The following is a 23720-nucleotide window of genomic DNA, read 5'->3' on the forward strand; positions in this document are numbered from 1 at the left end:
CCAAGGGAGGTTAAAGCCCCCTTCTTATCCCCACAGGCGGCTCCTGGCTACCACATGGCCAAAATGATCATCAAGCTTTTTACCTCCATCGGAGACATCATCAACCACGATCCCATCATTGGTGACCGGCTGAAGGTGATCTTCTTGGAAAACTACCGAGTCTCCCTAGCTGAAAAGGGTACGTCTTGCTTGCTGGACCTGCCTTTCAGGAGTGGGCTTCAAAAATTTTAGCAAAGGGTTCTCCGCCCGGTTGCTGGGTGGGTGTGGCCATGGTGGGCGTGGCCTAGTTGGCCTCCTGCACCACAGCAAGGGGGAATGTTTTTGCCCTCCCCAGACTCCGGAGGCTTTTCTCGAGCCTCCGGGAGGGTGAAAACAGCCTCCCCAGGCTCCGGAGGCCCTCTGGAGGCCAGAAATGGGCCCGTTTCCTGAACTTCCAGTAGACCCTTTTTTTGCCCTCCCTGAGCTTCTGCGTGAGCCTTGCACTTATCCAAAACAGGCCACGTGGGGACTCTTGGGCTGGGCGGGGTGGGGTGAGCGGGGCCAGCCAGGAGGGGGATTTGGGGGAGGGGGGGTTCTCCGAACTGCACAGAATCTTAGAATCTCCTGAACCCCTGCGAACCCCCAGCAGCCCACCCCTGCATCCTTTGGCTGGGATCCCCCGATGTGGATTGTCAAGGAATGCTTCTTTACACAATACAGTGTGAAACCCGTCATCTGGCTGTTAGTTCTGTTTCTGAGAGTCGTTGAGGCCACTTGGAGGTTTATCTGTGCACTCAGGGTCACCTTGAATAGTGCAAATGGGTGTGGAACCTACTGCTGAAAGGAGTTTCAGTGTGTTCACAACACAATCCTTTCAGCAGTTCCAAGAAAGTTCCACACCCATTTGCATTATTAGGTGATTAACCTCCAAGTGGCCTCAGCGACTCTCAGAAAGAGTACTAACGACCAGAGGACTGCAAAGGATATAAATCCTTCCACCCTTCACCATTCAGTCAGAACTGAAGAAGCTTCTCGGATGAGAAGCGAAACGTCTTCGAGGAGAAACAAAAGTCCAGTTGCCTTTTGGAAAAAGCATCCTTGGCACACTTCTCTAGTCTAAGATGTTCCAGCTGGACTCCCGAGATCTCATTTACACCGGCTCGTCTTCTTTTCTCGCGCAGTGATCCCTGCAGCTGATCTTTCTGAGCAGATCTCAACAGCTGGCACGGAAGCTTCAGGAACTGGGAACATGAAGTTTATGCTGAACGGGGCTCTGACCATTGGCACCATGGATGGCGCCAACGTGGAGATGGCAGAGGAAGCCGGCGAGGAAAACCTGTTCATTTTTGGCATGCGCGTGGAGGATGTGGATGAGATGGACAAGAAGGGGTACGTGCCAAAGGGGGCTAGAATCCCTGTTTAAGGGAGGCACAGGCTGATCATGGGGGGTTGGACTAGAAGACCTCTAAGGTCCTTTCCAGCCTTTGGATTTTATGAGTCTTAACTTGCTTGGCACCAGGATCTATTTATTTAGAGTATGGCATCTACAGAAGTCAGGCAGTTACTGATATACGACACTAATAAACACATGATAAAGGATATGACGAGGATATTAAGACAAGGCTCATAAGACAGTATTAGGACATGGACATAGCATGTACAGGTAGTCCTCGACTTACAACCCCACACTGAGCCCCCAGATTTCTGCTGCTGAGTGAGACCGTTGTTAAGTGAATTTTGCCCCATTTTATGACCTCTCTTGCCACCGTTGTTAAGTAAATCGCTGCAATTGTTCAGTTAGTCACACGGGTGTTAAGAGAATCTGGCTTCCCCATTGACTTGGCTTGTGAATAGGATAGGATAGGATAGGATAGGATAGGATAGGATAGGATACGATAGGATACGATAGGATACGATAGAAAATATGGAATAGGAATAGAATAGAATAGAATAGAATAGAATAGAATAGAATAGAATAGAATAGAATAGAATAGAATAGAATAGAATAGAATAGAATAGAAAATATGGAATGGAATAGAAATAGGAACAGAACAGAACAGAACAGAATAGAATAGAAAATATGGAATGGAATGGAATGGAATGGAATGGAATGGAATGGAATAGAATAGAATAGAATAGAATAGAATAGAATAGAATAGAATAGAATAGAATAGAATAGAATAGAATAGAAAATATGGAATAGGAATAGAATAGAATAGAATAGAATAGAATAGAATAGAATAGAATAGAATAGAATAGAAAATATGGAATAGGAATAGAATAGAATAGAATAGGAGAATAGAGAATAGAATAGAATTCAATAGAATAGTAGTGAATAGAGGATAGAATAGAATAGAATAGAATAGGAGAATAGTGAATAGAATAGAATAGAATAGAATAGAATAGAATAGAATAGAATAGAATAGAAAATATGGAATGGAATAGGAATAGGAATAGGAATAGAATAGAATAGAATAGAATAGAATAGAATAGAATAGAATAGAATAGAATAGAATAGAAAATATGGAATGGAATAGAAATAGAAATAGAAGTAGAAACAGAATAGAATAGAATAGAATAGAATAGAATAGAATAGAATAGAATAGAATAGAATAGAATAGAATAGAATAGAATAGAAAAGAAAATATGGAATGGAATAGAAATAGGAATAGAATAGAATAGAATAGAATAGAATAGAATAGAATAGAATAGAATAGAATAGAATAGAAAATATGGAATGGAATAGAAATAGAAATAGAAGTAGAAACAGAATAGAATAGAATAGAATAGAATAGAATAGAATAGAATAGAATAGAATAGAATAGAATAGAATAGAATAACAGAGTTGGAAGGGACCTTGGAGGTCTTCTAGTCCAACCCCCTGCTTAAGCAAGAAACCCTACGCCACTTCAGACAAATGGTTATCCAACATCTTCTTAAAAATGCATGGCTGGGGAATTCTGGGACTCGAAGTTGGAGACACCCTGCCTTAAAACATGCCCAGCACATTAGCAAAGGCTGAATGCCATTTATTCAACATTCATTCCCAGCTGCCCACCCAAGGGGGACTCAGTTCCAAGAACACGCAGCCCCTTCTTGGTCAGAATAAAATTCAGAGGCTGTTGTGAAAGAAAATACAGCCCAATCCAGGTTTGCCAGCAAAAAGTGATGGATTGCAGCGCCTGTCATTCCCAGCAGCCATGCCTGTGAGAGGATGATGGGAGCTGCCATCCCAAACATTGAGAAGCAGATTGGGTTTTTTTCACCCAAAAAAAGAGCTGGTAAAATAGGCCTGTTTTTTTTTTTAAAGTTTTTTTTCTCTCCAGTTTAATTTGTGCAGGGCAGCTAAGGAGGGGCAGCTTGCCTAAGTGTAGGACAACCATTGTGGGCTAAATAAACCCTGTTTTTCCCCACAGCTACTGCGCCAAGGATTATTATGACCAGATCCCCGAACTGAAGCAAGCCATGGACCAGCTGAGCAACGGCTTCTTCTCACCCAAGCAGCCGGATCTCTTTAAGGACATCGTTAACATGCTCATGTACCACGACCGGTGAGTGCGAACCCGTGCATGTTCTTTTTCCCTTGTGACTTTAATGTATTTCCCTTGTGACTGGTGTTTTTAATATATGTTATTGCTTTTGAAATAAGGAGAGAGTGGGCAGCCATTTGGTATAGAGTCTCCTGCCTGAGCAAAGGGTTGTACTAGAAGACTCCAGGGGTGAAATCCAGCAGGTTCTGGCAAACCAGTAGTGGAAATTTTGAGCAGTTTGGAGAACCGGCAAATACCACCTCTGGCTGGCCCCTGAGTGGGGTGGGAATGGGGATTTTGCAATATCCTTCCCCCTGGAGCGGGGAGGGAATGGGGATTTTGCAATATCCTTCCTCCAGGACTGGCGAGGGAATGGGGATTTTGCAGTATCCTTCCCCTGCCACGCTCACCAAGCCACACCCACAGAACCAGTAGTAAAAAAATTTGGATTTCACCACTTCCTCCAAGGTCCTTTCAAACTCTGTTATTCTGTCTGTTTTATTCTGTCCTGTTATTCTGTTAGTTAACAGATAAAAAAACCCAAATGATCCATGCATTATTAAAAACCACAAGTGCTTAAAAAATGAACAACAAAAAAAAAACACAATAAAAACACTTAAAATATTGTACAAAAGTTACAACAAAAAATGGTTGCACTTCTGTATAGAAGTAACTAATGCATCTATTATATAATATATATGTATTATGTAATTATGTAATAATATAATAAATGCTTTTATATTTTGTAAGTAAGCATTTACAAAATATAGTTATATTTATATTTTGTAAATAAACATTTATTAAATATGCAGATTTATAATGTTTGCATTATAGTTATATAAGTGTATTAGAATACACACACACATACATTACATAAATATGCTTTTTTAAAAAAACCTGTGTTTCATATAAATGCTTCCCATATTTTATTATGCTTATCCATACAAAGTATATATCTATAGGCAATTTGCTCATAAATAGCTAGTACCGTGATGGCGAACCTATGGCACATATTGGTAGGCATGCGAGCTCAGCTGTGGCGCGCATGTGTCTTCTGCCGTTGGGCTGGGGGCAGCTTAAAGCAAAGCTTGAGAATCCTAACTTTAAAAATCATGAGAATTTCCTCCCCACTTTTTAAAAAAAATGGCTGGGAATCAAAGCCCTTTTTCCATCTTCATCCATGCAGGAGACAAAACAGAGGGCTGAAATTTTTCAAGGGCAGGTTCACCCCAAACGTTAGAACCAAAGAGTAAGGAAATTGACAGTGGACAACGAGCAAGCCCAGATGTTTCAAATTCTCACCCTTAACAAGTGAGACTTCAACTCCCAGGATTATTGCTGGCTGGGGAATTCTGGGAGTTGAAGTCCACTTGCCTTAAAACTGCTTAAGGGTGAGAAACATTGAGCCTAGAGCAGTGGTGAAATCCATTTTTTTTACTACCGGTTCTGTGGGCATGGCTTGGTGGGCGTGGTGTGGCTTGGTGGGCATGGCTTGGTGGGCGTGGCAGGGGAAGGATACTGCAAAATCCCCATTCCTTCCCCACTCTGGGGCCAGCCAGAGGTGGTATTTGCCGGTTCTCCGAACTACTCAAAATTTCCGCTACCGGTTCTCCAGAACCTGTCAGAACCTGCTGGATTTCACCCCTGGCCTAGAGGCTACACAGCCATCAGTCAGGGGTGCTTTAATCCGGGTCAAGGGGTTGGATTGGATGACCTCAAGAGACTCCTGCCCACAGCTTCTTAATGAGAAAACTGGGCTTTCCAGTAATTACCCTTTTTTTTCTCGGTGCAGGTTTAAAGTTTTTGCCGACTACGAAGCTTACATTAAATGTCAAGAAAAGGTCAGCGCCCTTTACAAGGTGAGTTTGCACCCGGAGGGGGGCATATCTTTGCCCAATTGCAGGATTAGTGCCCCTTTGAATCAAGGGACGATAGAATCAGAAGGACCCCCAAGTCGTATTAGCTACTATCAAGCTAAGGCTGGTAGAGAAAAGCGTCATTTTTGTTAAATTTTGCATTTACTGTTTCCCCAAAATAAGACATTTCCCTGATAATAAGCCCAATTGGGGTTTTGAGTGCATGGCAATAAGGCCAAGCACAGGGTCTTATTTTCGGGAAAACGGTAGATAGAGAGAGAGAGAGAGAGAGAGACAGACAGACAGACAGACAGACGGATGGATTAGAAGGAGAGAAAATAGATAGACAGATAGACAGACAGACAAATAGACAGACAGACGGATGGAGTAGAGGGAGAGAAGATAGATAGATAGATAGATAGATAGATAGATAGATAGATAGATAGATAGATAGATAGATAGATAGAGACAGACAGACAGACAGACAGACAGACAGACAGACAGATGGATTAGAGGAAGAGAAGATAGATAGATAGATAGATAGATAGATAGATAGATAGATAGATAGACAGACAGACAGACAGACAGACAGACAGACAGACAGACAGACAGACAGACAGACAGATGGATTAGAGGAAGAGTAGATAGATAGATAGATAGATAGATAGATAGATAGATAGATAGATAGATAGATAGATAGGCAGGCAGGCAGGCAGGCAGGCAGGCAGGCAGGCAGGCAGGCAGGCAGGCAGGCAGGCAGGCAGGCAGGCAGATGGATTAGAGGAAGAGAAGAGAAGAGAGAGAGAGAGAGAGAGACAGATGGATTAGAGGGAGAGAAGATACATAGATAGATAGATAGATAGATAGATAGATAGATAGATAGATAGATAGAAATAAATAAATAAATAAATAAATAAATAAATAAATAAATATAATTATAGAGATAGATAGATAGATACCCTGTTTCCCCCAAAATAAGACATTCCCCTGATAATAAGCCCAATTTTTTGCTTTTGAGTGCATGGCAATAAGGCCAAGCACTTATTTCAGCGTTCAAAAAAAATATTAGATAGGGTCTTATTTTCGGGGAAACATGGTAGTTAATCCAGTTGATTAAAATTAAATTTTGCATCCAGTTCTGGTCACCACGATACAAAAAAAGATGTTGAGGAAAGATTCTGGAAAAAGAGTGCAGAGAAGAGCAACAAAGATGATTAGGGGGGCTGGAAGTTACAACATTTTGTTAAGAACGGTTGCAGGAACTGGGGATGCCTAGTCTAACAAAAGAGAAAGATTAGGGGTACGGATGCTGAAATATAAGGATAAAAAAAATCTTTTTTCCCCGTTTTTCGGTCTTTTATCCATCATCAACCATTTTCTTTAAAACCGTGAGACCCATTTCTAAAGAGGCTGCAAGTCGCAAGTGCAAATCTGTAATAAGTGCATCGGATAAGGGGCCATATTTTTTTAGTAAATTGGATTACGTTCTCATCAATGGTGACTTTTTTAAATGGTTTTAGTAATTTGGATTGTTTGTGATGTGACTTACAATTGTGACAAAGCCTGCCCATCAGTCATAAATCGCGATGGTACTTATATTTGCTACAATGGAAAATGGAAGTTTTCCTTTCCTTTCCTTTCCTTCCCTTCTTCTATCTTCCTTCTTTCCTTTCCTTTCCTTTCCTTCCCTTCCCTCCTACCCTTTCTTCCTTTCTTTTCCTTTCCTTTCCTTCTTTCCTTCCCTTCCCTTCTTCTATCTTCCTTTCCTTTCCTTTCCTTTCCTTCCCTTCCCTTCCCTTCCCTCCTACCCTTCTCCTTTTCCTTTCCTTTCCTTTCCTTCTTTCCTTTCCTTTCCTTCCCTTCTTTTATCTTTCTTTCCTTTCCTTTCCTTTCCTCTCCTCCCTTCTCTCATCTTCCTTCCGTCTTTCCTTTCTTCCCTATTTCCTTTCTTCTTTCTTTCTTTTCTTTCTTTCTTTCTTTCTTTCTCTCTCTCTCTCCCTCTCTCCCTTTCTTCTCCTTCATTCTCTCAGCTTCCTTTCTTCCTTCGTTCTTTTTTTTTTCTTTCCCTTTCTCTCTCTTAGTTTGTGTTAGTTTTTATATAAAACTCCCACTAAAAATGTATTTTTTTTAAAAAAAGCAGAAAACGATTTTCCTTCCTTTTCTCAATTCCTCTGTTTCTGGCCTTCTGCAGAACACCAAGGAGTGGACAAAGAAGGTGATCCGGAACATTGGGACTTCCGGAAAGTTCTCGAGCGACCGCACCATCGCCCAGTACGCCCGTGAGATCTGGGGGGTTGAGCCCACCCGCGCAAAGATCCCTGCCCCCGATGAGCCTCGGGAATGAGCACCCACCACTCTCTGTCCTCCTGCCCTGTTACCCCCCAGCAACTGGGGGGCGGCTCGGCTGCAACACAGTTCTCCATCTCGGACAAGCCCCCAACGTGTCACCGAGGGGGATGTGTTAGGAAGGACCCCCTCACCTTCCTAGCTTCCCCCTCGGTATGTATTTTTTTTAAAAAAAAATCGCCATCACCCTTTCCTTCGTATTTCTCCTGTGCTTCCTTCCCCTTCCTAGTGTGAGAAAAAACTTCTTTTGCAGCTTTTGAGAGGGAGGGTCTGCAAAAGAGTCGGGCCCAGAAGGGGAAGGAGAGTTGAGCTCAGCAAAACAAAAAAAAACAACACAATCCTTCCGGTCATTGTGAAATGAGGAAAGGGGTTGCAAACCGGAAGATAGAAGCAAAAGGAAAATTTAAAAAAAATAAAGCTTTTTAAACATTCCTGACGGCTGGAAGCTCTTTCTTTTTCCTTTAAAAAGAAACAAACAAACAAACACATTGCTTAATTTTTGAAGGTGTCTTGCTCTGAAAACAAGGGCAGCTTTGGGGAGCCGTGGGGTGGGATGTCAGCTTTTTTAAAAAAAGCCCTAAAAAGACCTGTTTTGAGTTGCGTCCAATTCCTCGCACGTCAAGCAGATTGCGAAGTTGGCAATCACCTTTAGCTGCGGTTCTGTTGCACCACAGAGAAATGGGGGTTTCCTCGCACATCTGTGCTAGTCGTTCCCGACTCTAGGGGGCGGTGCTCCTCTCCGTTTCAAAGCCGAAGAGCCAGCGCTGTCCGAAGACGTCTCTGTGGTCGTGTGGCCGGCATGACTCAATGCCAAAGGCTCACGGAACGCTGTCCTTCCCATCAAAGGTGGTCCCTATTTTTCTACTTGCATTTTTTTACCTGCTTTCGAACTGCTAGGTTGGCTGGGACAAGTCACGGGAGCTCACCCCATTACGTGGCAGCACTAGGGATTCGAACCGCTGAATTGCCGACCTTTCGATCGACAAGTCTTAGCCACTGAGCCACCGCGTCCCTTAAAATCTTTAGGGATATGCTAAAAATGGCTTTTCCTTCCCTGTGGAGCCCTCATTTGCTCATCAGGCTTGTGTTCCTGTTGCTTTTTAAATTGGTATTTCAATTAGGGTTGAGAATGCTTCTCTAACTCTCCTTTGGAAATAATGGTGAGCTCAAAGAGGCCCCAGTGCTAAAACTGCACGGAGGAGACAAGACACTAAGGAAGAAAAAAAAAAAAAAACCTCAGCGATTTTCCTTTAAACGCATTGCTCAAAATTTTCTACCTGTAATTGATCCCAAAAAAGCAGTTTTAAATCTTTCCACACTCAGCCCAGGTGGCATTTTGTTAATATTTTCATGAGACGTATACGCAATATAAACTAGGCTAAAATATTTATGAATATAGCGGTAAAGAGCATTTAAGTGCTAATTAAAAGATTAATTAAAAATAAATGAACTAAGCGCGCTAAAAAGGGAGCCAAGCTGATGCTTCGATTTTTCCTGTTCTGGAGGAATTTCGATTTTATGCAATGTGTGCTGCGGAAAAGAATGGATGGAAAGATTAGGGGGGCAGAACCTGCTCTCATCCGGGAGGGGAAAAAAAATACCGCACAAGAAACTTGAATACATGATTGGTGGAAATGTAGTCGTACCGTCAGCGTCATGCCTGAGATAAAAGTAAAACAAATCAGAAATATGCCTTTCTGACAAGCAAAGTCAACAGAGAAGCCAGGTTTACTTACCAACTGGGCAGGGGTGAAATGCTACCGGTTCGGTCTGGTTTGCCCGAACCGGTAGTAAAAAATGCGACAGGTTCGCCGAACTGGTAGTAAAAAATGTTTTTTAAAAAAAGTTCCAACGATCAGCTGAGCGACCCGCAATCGTCGGAACTTTTTTCTTTTTTAGCATTTTTTTAGTACTGGTTCTCCAGAACTGGTAGTTAAAAATGCTTTAAAAAGTAAAACATTTTTTTTTTTACTTTTTCAGCATTTTTTTACTACTGGTTCAGCAGAACCGGTAGTTAAAAATGCTTTAAAAAGTAAAAAAAAAAAAAAAAAAAAAAAGTTCCGACGATCGCAGGTCGCTCAGCTGATTGTTGGAATTTTTTAAAAAACTTTTTAGGCATTTTTTTTACTACCAGCTCAGGCAAACCGGTAGTAAAAAAATGCTTTTAAAAGGTAAAAAAGGCTCCGATGATCACAGCTGTGGTGCGCGATCGTCGGAAGCTTTTTTTTCCAGGGTTCCTGAAAAACCCTGGGGGGGGAGGGTTGGAGGGGTGTCCGTTTTTGCTCCCAGCAGACTTCCCTGAAGCCTGCTAGGCCAAAAACGGGGGGTGTAGGCCAAAAACAGGGTGGGTGGGTGGGGGGTCCATTTTTGAAAGAAAGAGAGAGAAAGAAAAAGAAAGAGAGAGAGAAGAAAGAAAGAAAGAAAGAAAAGAAAAAGAAAAAGAAAAAGAAAAAAAAAGAAAAAGAAAAAGAAAAAGAAAGAAAGAAAGAAAGAAAGAAAGAAAGAAAGAAAGAAAGAAAGAAAGAAAGAAAGAAGGAGGGAGGAAGGGAGGGAAAAAGGAGAGAAGGAGGGACTACAGATCTGGCACTAGACGCAGCTTCAGAGGATAATCCAGGGCTGGAAGAGACCTGGAGATCATCTAGTCAAACCCTGCTCCAGCAGGACATTGTTAGTGAATTTCTGTCTTTTGATCTCCCAGTCACATGGTTACATAGCCACGCCCATCCAGTCACATGACCCCCCCCCCACCAAGCCACGCCCACAGAAGTGGTAGGAAAGAAATTTAAATTTCACCACTGCAACCGGGTTACTAATTTATCCACTGTGGTGATTCACTTGAGGAAATGTGGCAAGAAAGGTGGCAAAACGGGCAAAACTCACTTAACAAATGTTTCGCTGAGCGACGGAAACGTTGGGCTCAGTGGTGGTTGTAAATCGAGGACTACCTGTACAACATCTGGCTATGTATGTTTGGATGAGTCCCGGGAAGGATCAACGTGGTCGTTTGGTGCCCCCTGGTGGCCAATGCAGCCAATCCCTTTGATGAGTTCTACAGTGGGCTCAGTTGGACAAATCCCCGCAACGGGCATAATGGATGAACCAGGAGAAGCAAAGGCCAGTTCACACAACCCCCTAAAACCGAAAGACTGGATTCCAAAGCTTGCTGATTGTCAAATTAACCAATTGCGTTTGAACCTGGTGTAAATCCAGCTCAATCTTCTGACAGCTAGAGAACCATCAACCCCATGGAAGAGAAGTTGCCTTCGGAAGTTGTGGGAGCTTCATCCCTGGAGGCTTTCAAGAAGAGACTGGACTGCCGTCGGTCAGAAATGATGTCAGGTCTCCTGCTTGGGAAGGTGGTGATGGACTAGATAGCAATAGCCCTTAGACTTATATCCCGCTTCGCGGTGCGTTACAGCCCTCCTCTCTAAGTGGTTTACAGAGTCAGCAGACTTTATTGCGGTCATAGACCAAAAAAACCAAAACATCCCAGACACATAGCTGGCACACGACCAACTGAAGTGCAAAATGGCAACAAGATCAGCGGTAGAAACCACTCCGTCAAACTCACAGGTCATGTGTTTTAAATTTTTAGCTCCAATCTATAGGGACTGTAGTCAATTAAAATTATACATGGGTAGAAAATACTATATTGCAATTTGCATAAAAATCCACACATTGGCACTTTATATAACCACCAGCTGGAGTCAGCATGTTGCCCCCAACAATCTGGGTCCTCAGATGACTTACAAGGTCCCTTACAAGCTCTAGGTCCAAGCCCCACGGCTGGCCAGAGACCAAAGATGGACATACAACCAAGGAAGCAGAGAAATTATTCTTCTTACTCACACAGAAGGGAGGAGAAGAAAAACAGGACTCGAAAGCTCAAACGGAGGCTGCATTAAGACTCCGTACACACACACACACACACACACACCGAGATGGGGTCTCTGCTGGTTCCCAGAGAAAACCCACCAAAACCTCCTGGGGACACAGATTGGCCGATGCACCACTCATCCCGAAGCCGCACTTGTTGGGTACCTTGTCTGGGAAAGCGTCGAAGGAGGTGCGGACAGGATTACGGCTGCCAAACTTGGAGGATTTGAAGCGGCGGATGATATCTTGAAGCGTGGCGGCCACCACGAAATACTCCTTCGCAGCTCTTTGCCTTCGAAGAACTGCAGGGAGAAGAGCAGAAGTCAAGCTATTCTGCAAAAGCACCTGTTGTGGTCTGACAGCGGCCTGCGGAGCTGGCAGCAGAGTCAGACAGTGAGGAGGTAGGGGAGGAACTTGGGCCAGTCCTAGGGGCTGGGGAAAGCTCGGACGAGGGCTCTGCCTCGGAGGCAGAGAGAGGGCCAAGGCCATCTGATAGTTATGTGCAGCCTCTGGAGTCTGACAGCAGCGAGGCAGAAGAACAGCAGGAGCCTGTTCCCAGTGTGTGCATGCGCAGAGCTGCCAGACGACAAGAACAATTAAGGAAACAGGGTCGACTTGGGAGTAAGGCTTGGAGATGATTGGTCCCTCCCATAAGATATAAAGGAAGAGCGAATGGGACGTGAGCTTTTGCAGGAAACAATTAGTTCATCTGGCCAATTCAAGATTTGAAAATTGTGTTTGTGACTTTGTGCCAAGTTTGGCCTTGCCCTTCGTCTGGAAATTAGCTCTCTGGCAGCATTCCAAGGGAGATAAGGGGGGTGTTGATAACCTTCCTCTGAAAGACTGTTTATCAAGCCTTGCAGACTGTAAATGAAAGTAATTTACAGTCATATGAATAAAAGAGGTTTTGCGGGACTAAGATTGTGCTTTATACTTTCTAAGGAAGCCTAAATCAGAACACCTTCCAACTCTTTTAATCTGTTCTTTTCTGTTCAGTGGTTGTGGTGCTGGAGGACAATCTACTGAAAGGCCTGGCCCACAAGGATACAGGGTCTCTAAGGAGGGGATAACGAGGCTTTCAAGGTTTTTTGGACAAGATGGTGGGAGAAACACCTCAGCTTACAAGTTTTCATTTAATGACCGGTTACAACGGCACTTAAAAAAGGGATTTATAACTATTTTTCATACCACCATTAAAGCATCTCCATCATGGTCACATTTTCAAAGTTTGGACGCTTGGCCACTGGCATATATTTATGATGGCTGCCATATCCCAGGGTCACATGATCCCCTTTTGCAACCGTCTTACCCAGGGGTGGGCTTCAAAAATTTTAGCAAGGGGTTCTCTGCCCGGTTGCTGGGTGGGCATGGCCATGGTGGGAGTGGCACCATGGCGGGGGTGGGTGGGCGTTTTTGCCCTCCCCAGGCTCCAGAGGCTTTCCTCAAGCCTCCAGGAGGGCGAAAACGGCCTCCCCAGGCTCTGGAGGCCCTCTGGAACTTCTTCCCAAACTTCAGGTAGGACTGTTTTTTGCCCTCCCTGAGCCTCCGCGCACGGCCTGCACTTACTTGCATCCAAAACGGGCTGCGTGGGGACTCCTGGGAGGGGTGGGGCAGGGTGGGTGGGGCCAGCCAGGAGTGGGATTTGGGGGTTCTCTGAACTGCACAGAATCTTAGCTAGAGTTTCTCCCGAACCCCTGCGAACCCCCAGCAGCCCACCCGTGGTCTGACCAGCAAAGTCAATAGGATTCACTTAACATCCATGTTAATAATAACTGCAGCGATTCACTTAACAACTGTGGTAAGGAAGGTTGTAAAATGGGGCCAAGCTGACTTAAACAACCGTCAAAAATGTTGGGCTCAATTATGGTCGTAACTCAGGAACTACCGGCAACAAATTCCCAAAGAGGAACACAAAATAAAATAAATAAATAAAATAAAATCTCCAGCAAAAACTGGGTGTATGTTGTGTTTTTTTTAAAATACCCTCCAGCAAAATTTCTCGCTCTTGAGCTACGGCAACGAGAGCCCCCCCCCACCTCTTCTCGGAAAGTCGGTTTGCTCTTTTAATTAGGAACTGGAGATTGCATTCCAGCTGCGATGAGTTTTATTAAAAGCTCAGCAGGTTTTTTCAAGTGGAACGGAGCCTCGGGAAGCCGGGGAAGTCAATCGAGCAGATTCCCAAGTTAGCCCCGGATGGTGGGGAGCCGCCCATGAATAACTGAATGGTGAGGTTTTATGAGCTTGTCGCCCGGGAGAGCAGGGGTTTTATGATGGGTGAAAAATATATGGCGCTTGTGCACGGGTGCGGGAAGGCTTGGCCGGGATTTTTTTTTTGGCAAGGTTCACAAGTCAGAAGCGAACAGATGTGTTTGCTGAAAACAAAGTGGAAGAGGAGACGCCTCCTAATGAAAAAAAACAAAACAAACTTGCTTGATGCCTTAATGTTAATGGAGTAGTATATTCTACTGTTTCTATTATAAATATAATACTAAAATTACTATAAATATTAATGCTAACACTTATTTTTTAATAATATTTTATCTTGCTTTTAATTGGATCTAAGCCATCTAGATGGCCAACCTAGACAGTATACTAAAAAGCAGAGACATCGTCCTGCCAACAAAAGTGCATATAAGCAAGGCTTATGGTTTTCCCAGTTGCAATGGATGGCTGGGAAAGTTGGACCATAAGGAAGGCTGAGAAGGCCAAAGAATGGAGGCCTTTGAACTCTGGTGCTGGAGAAGACTCCTGCAAGAGTCCCTTGGACTGCAAGGCCATCCAACCGGTCAGTCCTAGAGGAGATCAACCCTGACTGCTCTCTAGAAGGCCAGAATCCTGAAGAGGAAACTCAAATGCTTTGGCCACCTAAGGAGAAGGAAGGAAGGACTCCCTGGAGAAGAGCCCAATGCTGGGAACGATGGAGGGCAAAAGAAGAAGGAGACGGCAGAGAACGAGGTGGCTGGATGGAGTCACTGAAGCAGTCAGCGAGTGAGCTTAAATGGACTCCAGAGGATGGTAGAGGACAGGAAGGCATGGAGGAACGTGGTCCATGGGGTCACAATGGGTCAGACACAACTTCGCAACTAACAACAAGAAGCCACCTAAGTCACATCTAGGTGAGATGGGAGGCTTATATATTTAATAAATAAATATTTTACTATTCTGCTCAAGAGCCTTGGTAGTACAGTGGTCTAAGGCACCCTGTTATTAAGCTGGTTATTAAGACCAGCTGCCTGCAATTACTGCAGGTTCGAATCTCGCCAAGGCTCAAGGTTGACTCAGCCTTCCATCCTTTCTAAGGTAGGTGAAATGAGGACCCAGTTTGTGGGGGCAATAAGCTGACTTTGTATAAATATACAAAAGGATGAAGGCTATTGCTGAGCACATTGTAAGCCGCCCTGAGTCTCCGGAGAAGGGCGGCATATAAATCAAATTTTTTTTAAAAAATTGCATTGAATATTCATTTATAATATGTAGCTTAATTAGCAGGATATTATACTCTAATGTGACATGGAATCATGCCTTTGGGTTCAAAATAACTTTTGCAAAAGAATATATTTATATAGCTTTACCTCCATCCATCCATCCATGCATCCCTATCTATCTATCTACCTACCTACCTACCTACCTACCTACCTACCTACCTACCTACCTACCTACCTACCTAATCTATTATATGTATCATCCCTATTATCTATCATTTAAGTATCATCTATGTATCTATCAGGGACGCGATGGCTCAGTGGCTAAGATGCTGACCTTGTCGATTGAAAGGTTGGCAGTTCAGCAGTTCGAATCCCTAATGCCGCGTAACGGGGTGAGCTCCCATGACTCATCCCAGCTTCTGACAACCTAGCAGTTTGAACGCACGTAAAAAAAAATGCAAGTAGAAAAATAGGGACCACCTTTGGTAAGAAGGGAACAGCGTTCCGTGTGCCTTTGGCGTTGAGTCATGCCGGCCACATGACCACGGAGACGTCTTCTGACAGCGCTGGCTCTTCGGCTTTGAAACGGAGATGAGCACCGCCCCCTAAAGTCGGGAACGACTAGCACGTATGTGTGAGGGGAACCTTTACCTTTATCTATCTATCTATCATCTCTATTCTTTATCTATCTTTTATCTATCTATCTATCTATCTATCGATCATACATATCTATTCTCTCTATTATCTATGCATCTATCTTCTATATAACTGTCTAATATCTATTTATCTATCAATAGCAATAGCAATAACAACAACAATAATAATGAATAAAACATGGTTCTTAATTATTAATGAAAATAACTTTTTTTAAAAAAAAATTACCTATTCTTGATTCAGGAAACGGATCAGCAGAGAATTATTTGATAGACCTCATATGATTGCTAAGCATCTTCTCATTTGGAATAATGCAGCTCTTAACAGCAGGCTTTTTTCTGCAAAAAAAAAAAAAAAAAAAAGGCCAAAGAATTCAGCCTGGAATCATTTTTTCCCCTCTAAAACTCCACTCCTAAAAATCAAAAAGTGTTTGCAAAGGAGGAAATAAATACCAAACATATACGTAATTGCTTGCCCTATTTTGTTTGCTACCATTTTCAGTTGCTGGGAAAGACTAGATAAATAAACTTCAGTTTTAAAGCACTTTTTTGAAGATTTAAGTGTTCCGGCCCTTATTCGGGAGTGCTGAGATTTGGAGTTGGACACATCTGGACAGGGCCAAATAACAACATGGATTCGAGGCACCCCGGGCGCTTCCCCAGTCAATAAGAGCCTGGCGAAGCAGGTCAAACGGGGCCCTTGAAAAGGAAAATAAAAAAATTGGCAGGGAGTGGATAATCTAGCTCTCATTAACCCCCCTCTCGAGCAAAACAGGCCGCAACAGCTGTTCTTTTGCATTTGGGAAAAGGAAGCTAAAAATAGCCCCCCCTCCTCGCGAGCGCTCTCACAATTTTCCTTCGCTGACGAAAAGCTACCCAGGTTTTGCATTAAAACGGCAGGAGTTGAATGCAGAGGCTGGGCCTGTCCATCCGTCAGAATAGAATAGAATAGAATGAGAGAGTTGGAAGGGACCTTGGAGGTCTTCTAGTCCAACCCCCTGCTTAGGCAGGAAATCCTATTCCACTTCAGACAAGTGTTTATCCAACATCTTTTTAAAAACTTCCAGTGTTGGAGCATTCACAAATGTTGTCCAATCTCTTCTTAGAAACCTCCAGGGATGAAGCACCCACAACTTCTGGAGGCAAGCTGTTCCACTGGTTAATTGTCCTCACCGTTAGGAAGTTTCTCCTCAATTCCAGGTTGCTTCTCTCCTTCATGCGTTTCCAACCGTTGCTTCTTGTCCTGCCCTTCAGGTGCTTTGGAGAATAAACTGACCCCCTCTTCTTTGTGGCAGCCCCTCAAATATTGGAAGACTGCTATCATGTCACCCCTACTCCTTCTTTTCACTAGACTAGCATTTCTCAACTTTGGACACTTTTAAGATGGGTGAACTTCAACTTAAAGTAGGCAAAACTGAGAAACCTTTTTCTACAAGATGGAAAGACAAGATCTAAACCTTAACCGTATCTTTTCTTTTATGTACACCGAAAGCAGCGGTGAAATGCTCCTGGTTCGGACCAGATTGACCGATCTGGTAGCGATGGCGGTGGGTGGTTCGGAGAACCAGTAGCAGAAATCCCTGCCCCCCCGCCGAGCCGCACTATCATCAGACGCTTTTGTCAACCCTAAGTCCTTCTTTTCACTAGACTGAGGTAAAGATAAAAGTTCCCCTCGTATATATGTGCTAGTTGTTCCTGACTCTAGGGGGCGGTGCTCATCTCCGTTTCAAAGCCGAAGAGCCAGCGCTGTCCGAAGACGTCTCCGTGGTCATGTGGCCGGCATGACTCAACGCCAAAGGTGCACGGAATGCTGTTCCCTTCCCACCAAAGGTGGTCCCTATTTTTCCACTTGTATTTTTTTTACGTGCTTTCGAACTGCTAGGTTGGCAGAAGCTGGGACAAGTAACGGGAGCTCACCCCATTACGCAGCACTCGGGATTCAAACTGCCGAACTGCCGACCTTTCGATCGACAAGCTCAGCGTCTTAACCACTGAGCCACCGCGTCCCTTCACTAGACTAGACACATCCAATCCCTACAACCGTTCTCCATGTTTTAGCCTCCCTATTCATCTTCGTTACTCTTCTCTGCCTTCCTTCCAAAGTCTCTACATGTTTTTTTGCCATGTGGCGACCGAAACTGGATGCAGTATTCCAGGTGTGGTCTTAGAACTGGAGAAAAATGACAAAATAGAAAGACCTGCAAACAGAAGAACAACAACTGGGACAAAAGAAAGATTAGTCCCATTAGTAATAAGCACCTTGGATGTAATCCAAAAACATCTGGAGCACTATCAGGCCATTGCAAACGGCAGGTATACTTGGAAAGCTTTCTCTCCTGTGGTGATACTTTTAATGCCATCCGACAGCCACATCTGCCTCTCCCAGGTTCTTGGGAAGGACTCAGTAGGTAAACAAAAACGCCAAATCTAAGTCTGAACATCTGGCTGACTGCCTGACCAAGCATAACAAAAGTATTTGATCCAGCTGGGTTTGCATCACGTTGTATATAAACCCATTTCTAAAAGTTCCTCTAAGTTTCTTGCCCCCCAAAACACTTTGTTCTTCTGGCTATAACAAACTAACACAAAATCCCTGTGGAGCTAGTTTTTTTTTTTAAATTTGCTTTTTAAAAAAAAAAACTTTCAGAGGAGATTTTTGGAAGTACATTTTGCTCTTTCGGGCTGCAAATGGCAATAATAGATCCTGGGCAATTTTTTTAATGCTTATCTCCGGAGGCCAAGAAGGAAGGACAGATTGAGGATCGGGGAAGAAAATCCCAGGATTTGGGGGAGAAACAAACTTGATTTGGTTCTCCCCAAAGATTGCCCAAAACCGGAAATAAATTGCATTTCATATATACATATATTTTTTTGTAGACCTCGAACATGGAAGGCGAAGAGGATGCAACTAATAAAGTTGGGTTAAAAATTGAAATGAGCTCAGAGCAGAACAATTCGGGCGGGTCCCATAAGACAGTTTTATAAGGGGAGTAGCCCGTTTTCTGGGATTGCGTAACACCAGTTGACGAATCCGACAGGTGGGTTGACTGGCATCATTTTTACAAGGTTGAAGCTGTTTTGCTTTTAATGCAACCGGTTAAACTTCTGAACTGCAGTCTCCTCAGGCAGACTCTGGTTGAGCGAGGTTGATTTTTTTTTTGGCTTCGGGCAGTGAGGAACAGGCACTCTGTACATGCTCAAGGGAGCCCAGCTGTGGCACTGGACTATTATTATTTATTTATTTATTTATTTATTTATTTATTTATTTATTTAATTTGTATACCGCCCTATTCCCGAAGGACTCAGGGCGGTGAACAGCCGAATAAAATACATATAATATAAATGTTAAAAAACCATTAAAATACAATTAAATAATTGGCCCGGAAAATGAAATTTAAAACACCCCAAATTCATAAGACAAGTTTAAAATTTAAAAATTTAAAATTTTTTTAAAAACAATTTAAAAGAGGAGAGTTAAGCCAGGCCGGCCTGCTGAAATAGAAATGTTTTGATGGCAGGGCGGAAAGCACGTAGGTCTGGGATCCTCCGTATCTCCGGGGGGAGCTCGTTCCAGATGGCAGGTGCCCCCACAGAGAAGGCTCTCCCCCTGGGGGCCGTCAGTCGACACTGTTTGGCCGACGGCACCCTGAGGAGCCCCTCTCTATGGGAGCGTACTGGCCGGTGAGAGGCTACTGGTGGCAGAAGGCGGTCTCGTAAATACCCCGGTCCTAAGCCATGGAGCGCTCTAAAGGTGATAACCAGAACCTTGAAGCACACCCAGAAGACCACCGTGAGCCAGTGCAGCTCGCGCAGGAGGGAGGTCACATGGGAGCACCACATCACTCCCATAACCACCTGCGCGGCCGCATTCTGGACCAACTGGAGCCTCCGGGTGCTCCTCAAGGGGAGCCCCATGCAGAGAGCATTGCAGTAGTCCAGGCAGGAAGTGACGAGGGCATGAGTGACCGTATTTAACGAGTCCCAATCCAGAAAGGGACGCAACTGGCAAATCAGGCGAACCTGATAAAATGCCCTCCTGGCCACAGCCGTCAAGTGCTCTTCTAAAGACAGCTGTGAGTCCAGGAGGACACCCAAGTTACGAGCCCTCTCCGTGGGGGCCAACGACTCGCCCCCAATAGTCAGTGATGGCGCCAACTGACTATATCGGGATGTCGGAAACCACAGCCACTCAGTCTTGGATAGGTTGAGGCTGGGTCTGTTCCTCCCCATCCAGATGCTGGTTGTTGGAGGAACTAAGTAAAACTTGTGCAAGGAATTGTTGGTGAGCAGAGAGTTTGGCTCTGACCCATCTCTCATTCCAATTGTTCTTGTAGCGTGGCCCAAGAGAGATAGAGAAAAGCCCTCTGTGGATGCTCAGAGGCAAGGCTGCCATTTAGCCTGGGAACGCCAGCCGTTGACAGAAGGGGGCATACTGTGACTGGGTTTTTAACCCAGCAAGAAGAGCTACAATTGGGAGTCTTTTGTGATTTAAGGCCATTGTGGGAGGGGAGTTATTGGGCTCAGGTGGTTGAATTTAGCCGAGGTTGTGTGCCACACCTGAGCAAGGCTCAAATATTCGGCAGCTGCATTTTTCACAAGCAGCTGATCTCGGTTAGGGGATAAGCCTGAGTTTGCTGTTTGGCTTGATTGATGCTTCCTTTGTATTTGGAGCCCAAACTCAAGCTAATCCAGGTGAATTCAGGTGGAGGCGACCCAGAAGAACCAAATGCAGAAGGTAAGGCACAAAGGGGCACGATTTCTCTCGCACACCTTCACCTGCGTCATGACGGAGACGACGACGGCACCGTTTGGGGACTGGCAGGAAGGAAGGAAGATGCTGCTGAATTAGGACCCGGCCCTCTAGACCCCCCCCCCCACTGCCAGCTCTGAGCCAGTTGCCATGGCAACCGGAGCAGCCTGCAATGCCAAATTGTAAGGCACGCATGGGACCCCCGGGGATCTGGCATTGTGCTGGGGTTGCCAACTGGGGAGGGGGCTGCAACATCCCACCAGTTCCATTCATCATACCTGAATCTCTCTTCTCTTCTCCCCCCCCACCACCTTAATCTTAATTTTTTTCCTGCCCTCTGCACCTCCTTGATGAATTTCTCTCTCCCTCTCTCTCTCTCTCTCTCTGTGTTTCTGTGTTGTGTGTGTGTGTGTGGGGGGGGGTATATGCATAATGGTTATCTTTTGGGAGCTGAATGCAACGAAATTTCATTTTAATGTATGCTGATTAGTGTACATTTAAAGTGACAAAGTTTTTATTCTACTTGTATTGCATTGCATTCTATTCTATTCTATTCTCTAGCCTAGATAGATAGATAGATAGATAGATAGATAGATAGATAGATAGATAGATAGATAGATAGATAGATAGATAGATAGATAGATAGAAAAATAGGTAGGTAAGTAGGTAGGTAGAAAAATAGATAGATAGATAGATAGATAGATAGATAGATAGATAGATAGATAGATAGATAGATAGATAGATAGATAGGTAGATAGATTGATAATAGATAGGTAGATAGGTAGGTAGGTAGAAAAATAGATAGATAGATAGATAGATAGATAGATAGATAGATAGATAGAAAGAAAGAAAAATAGATAGGTAGATAGATTGATAATAGATAGGTAAACAGATTGGTAGGTAGGTAGAAAAATAGATAGGTAGATAGGTAGATAGAAAAATATAGGTAGATTGATAATAAATAGGTAGACAGATAGATAGATAGGTAGGTAGGAAGGTAGGTAGAAAAATAGATAGATAGATAGATAGATAGATAGATAGATAGATAGATAGATAGATAGATAGATAGATAATAGACAGACGGGCAGAGGGATAGAGAGAGAGAGAGAGAAACTAATCGAAGATGTGCAGAGGGCAGGAAAGAAATTAGAAATTAAGATTAAGTTTTTTTGGGGGGAAGGGAGAGAGATTCAGGTATGATGAGTGGAGCCGGTGGGGTGTTGCAGCCCCCTCCCCCACCCCATTGATAACATTCCCCCCAGAACAAAAAGGATTTGAGACAGGAGGCAACCGGATTCCCTGAGAACATAGGAGCACCCAGGTGTGCAAAATCCCACAACGGAGGGGAAGGCGGGGAGAGTGCATCTGCACACCCGTTTGCTGTGGAAGAGCGAAGCCGTTGCACCATCTGCAAGCAAGGATAACCCGGGGAGTTAAGAATGATGTTTTTTTCAGCCCTGAGGACAGGCACCTTGGTTTTGCTTTTTAAGGAAAGAGGTGTGGCTCCCGGTTCCTCTTCCAGCATCTCCAGATAAACGCCTAGAGAGGTTTCTAGCTTTAGCTTACATCCTCCGACGATACCTTAACAGTTCCTAGGTCCTTGGTTAGGACTCGAGCTGCTGAGCTATTAACCAGCCTCAAAGGCTGTGAATCTCACTAAAGATTAAATAATAATAATAATAATAATAATAACAACAACAACAACAACAACAACAACAACAACAACAACAACAACAACAACAACAACAACAACAACAACCAAAACCTTGCAGCTGCATTCACACCTGCTCGTCTGAGGTTAGCTTTTCCCTGGCTAGAAATCTGCTTTTTCAAATTTCAAATCGAATTTGATTTCTATGCCGCCCTTCTCCGGAGACTCAGGGCGGCTTACAATGCGCTAAGCAATAGCCTTCATACTTTTGTATATTTATACAAAGTCAGCTTATTGCCCCCACAAACTGGGTCCTCATTTCACCTACCTTAGAAAGGACAGAAGGCTGAGTCAACCTTGAGCCTGGCGAGATTCGAACTTACTAATTGCAGACAGCTGGAGTTAAATTACAATGCGTTAGTCTGCTGAGTTATCCAGGCTCCTTTTTGGAAATCCAGCCCAGACCTTTGGCGCAAAAGGGGCTTAATTCATCTACTCACGTTTTCATGGGGTCGTGGGAACGCAACTCGCAACTCTCACGCCCTAAACTTTGGAGGAAGCGGCCAGAATGTTAAAGAGCAAGCTTGCAGGAGGTCGCGTTAGGCAAGAACGAAAGTCCATCACGTGGCATTGTTTTGGCGCACACCTGTGTGAAGTAGGTCACGCGCTGCCACCGAAACACGGGGACTCGATTCCAAAACGTGCCAACGGGCCCGCAGGAGACCAGATTATTCCCAGCCGGAATAATCTTAACACCCCCTTATACACACATACACAAACACCGTGTTTACACACTGCGCTAAACTCCGCGCATCTCCTTTTGTAGCCTGGTTATTGGGTTTCATGGTGCGCACCTACCTACCTACCTATTTCTTAACCGGGATTCAAGGGTGAGGGGTTGGGCTAGATGACCTCCAAGGTCCCTTCCAGTTCTGTTCATCTGTTAAAGCAACTGTTGCACGACTCGGAACACATCGCCAGCTTCCCAAACTGCTGCTGGCTGTGGGATTCCTTCCACGCGTGGGAGGGGGGGATCCCTCCTTCCCCTCCCTTGTTCTATCGCGGCGGCTCCCTTTCGCGGAGAAGAGGGAGCGCTCTGCGTACGCTCAGAGGCACTCTCGTTCCGGAGGGAGAAAGGAGGCGCGAGGCTCAGGAGCGGGGAAGTGGATGGGGGGAGGCTGCTCTCCCACCCACCTCTCTCCCTCCCTCCTTCCCGTCCCTTGTTCTATCGCGGCGGCTGCAGCCTGCTTCCTTGCGCGGAGAAGAGGGAGCGCTCTGCGTACGCCCAGAGGCACTCTCGTTCCGGAGGGAGAAAGGAGGCGTGAAGCTCAGGAGCGGGGAAATGGGGTGTGTGTGGGGGTGTCTGATGGTGCTGCTCTTCCCCGCCACCCACCCCAGCTCCCCTCCTTTCCTCCCTCCTTCCCGTCCCTTATTCTACCGCGGCGGCTGCAGCCTGCTGCCTTGCGCGGAGAAGAGGGAGCGCTCTGCGTACGCCCAGAGGCACTCTCGTTCCGGAGGCAGAAAGGAGGCGTGAGGCTCAGGAGCGGGGAAATGGATGGGTGGGGGGGGGTGTCTGACGGTGCTGCTCTCCCACCCACCCAGCCCCGCGCCCCCTCCTCTCCCCTCTCCCTCCCTCCCTCCCTCCGCTAAAGGG

The 23720-nt window shown here is 44.8% G+C and overlaps 1 protein-coding gene and 1 long non-coding RNA gene across 2 annotated transcripts in view; one reads left to right on the forward strand and one right to left on the reverse strand.

The window, feature by feature from the left end:
- The window catches only part of PYGM (glycogen phosphorylase, muscle associated), a 45434-nt gene extending 37291 nt beyond the window's left edge, over positions 1-8143 (forward strand). The window contains exons 15-19 of the mRNA XM_087880974.1: positions 37-178; positions 1161-1368; positions 3396-3530; positions 5302-5368; positions 7557-8143. Coding sequence (XP_087737100.1) covers positions 37-178; positions 1161-1368; positions 3396-3530; positions 5302-5368; positions 7557-7709 — 705 coding nt within the window. The 3' untranslated portion in view covers positions 7710-8143. The remainder of the gene's footprint in view (positions 1-36; positions 179-1160; positions 1369-3395; positions 3531-5301; positions 5369-7556) is intronic.
- A 3003-nt stretch (positions 8144-11146) lies between these two features.
- LOC148111537 (uncharacterized) lies at positions 11147-16004 on the reverse strand. Its single transcript, XR_015730405.1, has 2 exons — positions 15895-16004; positions 11147-11889 (listed from the first exon to the last, which is right to left on the reverse strand). It is a non-coding gene; the product is annotated as an uncharacterized LOC148111537 (long non-coding RNA).
- Positions 16005-23720: the final 7716 nt, after the last annotated feature.

Source organism: Pantherophis guttatus, chromosome 18, assembly GCF_059756535.1.
Source record: "Pantherophis guttatus breed Tessera chromosome 18, ASM5975653v1, whole genome shotgun sequence".
NCBI classification, from domain to species: domain Eukaryota; kingdom Metazoa; phylum Chordata; class Lepidosauria; order Squamata; family Colubridae; genus Pantherophis; species Pantherophis guttatus.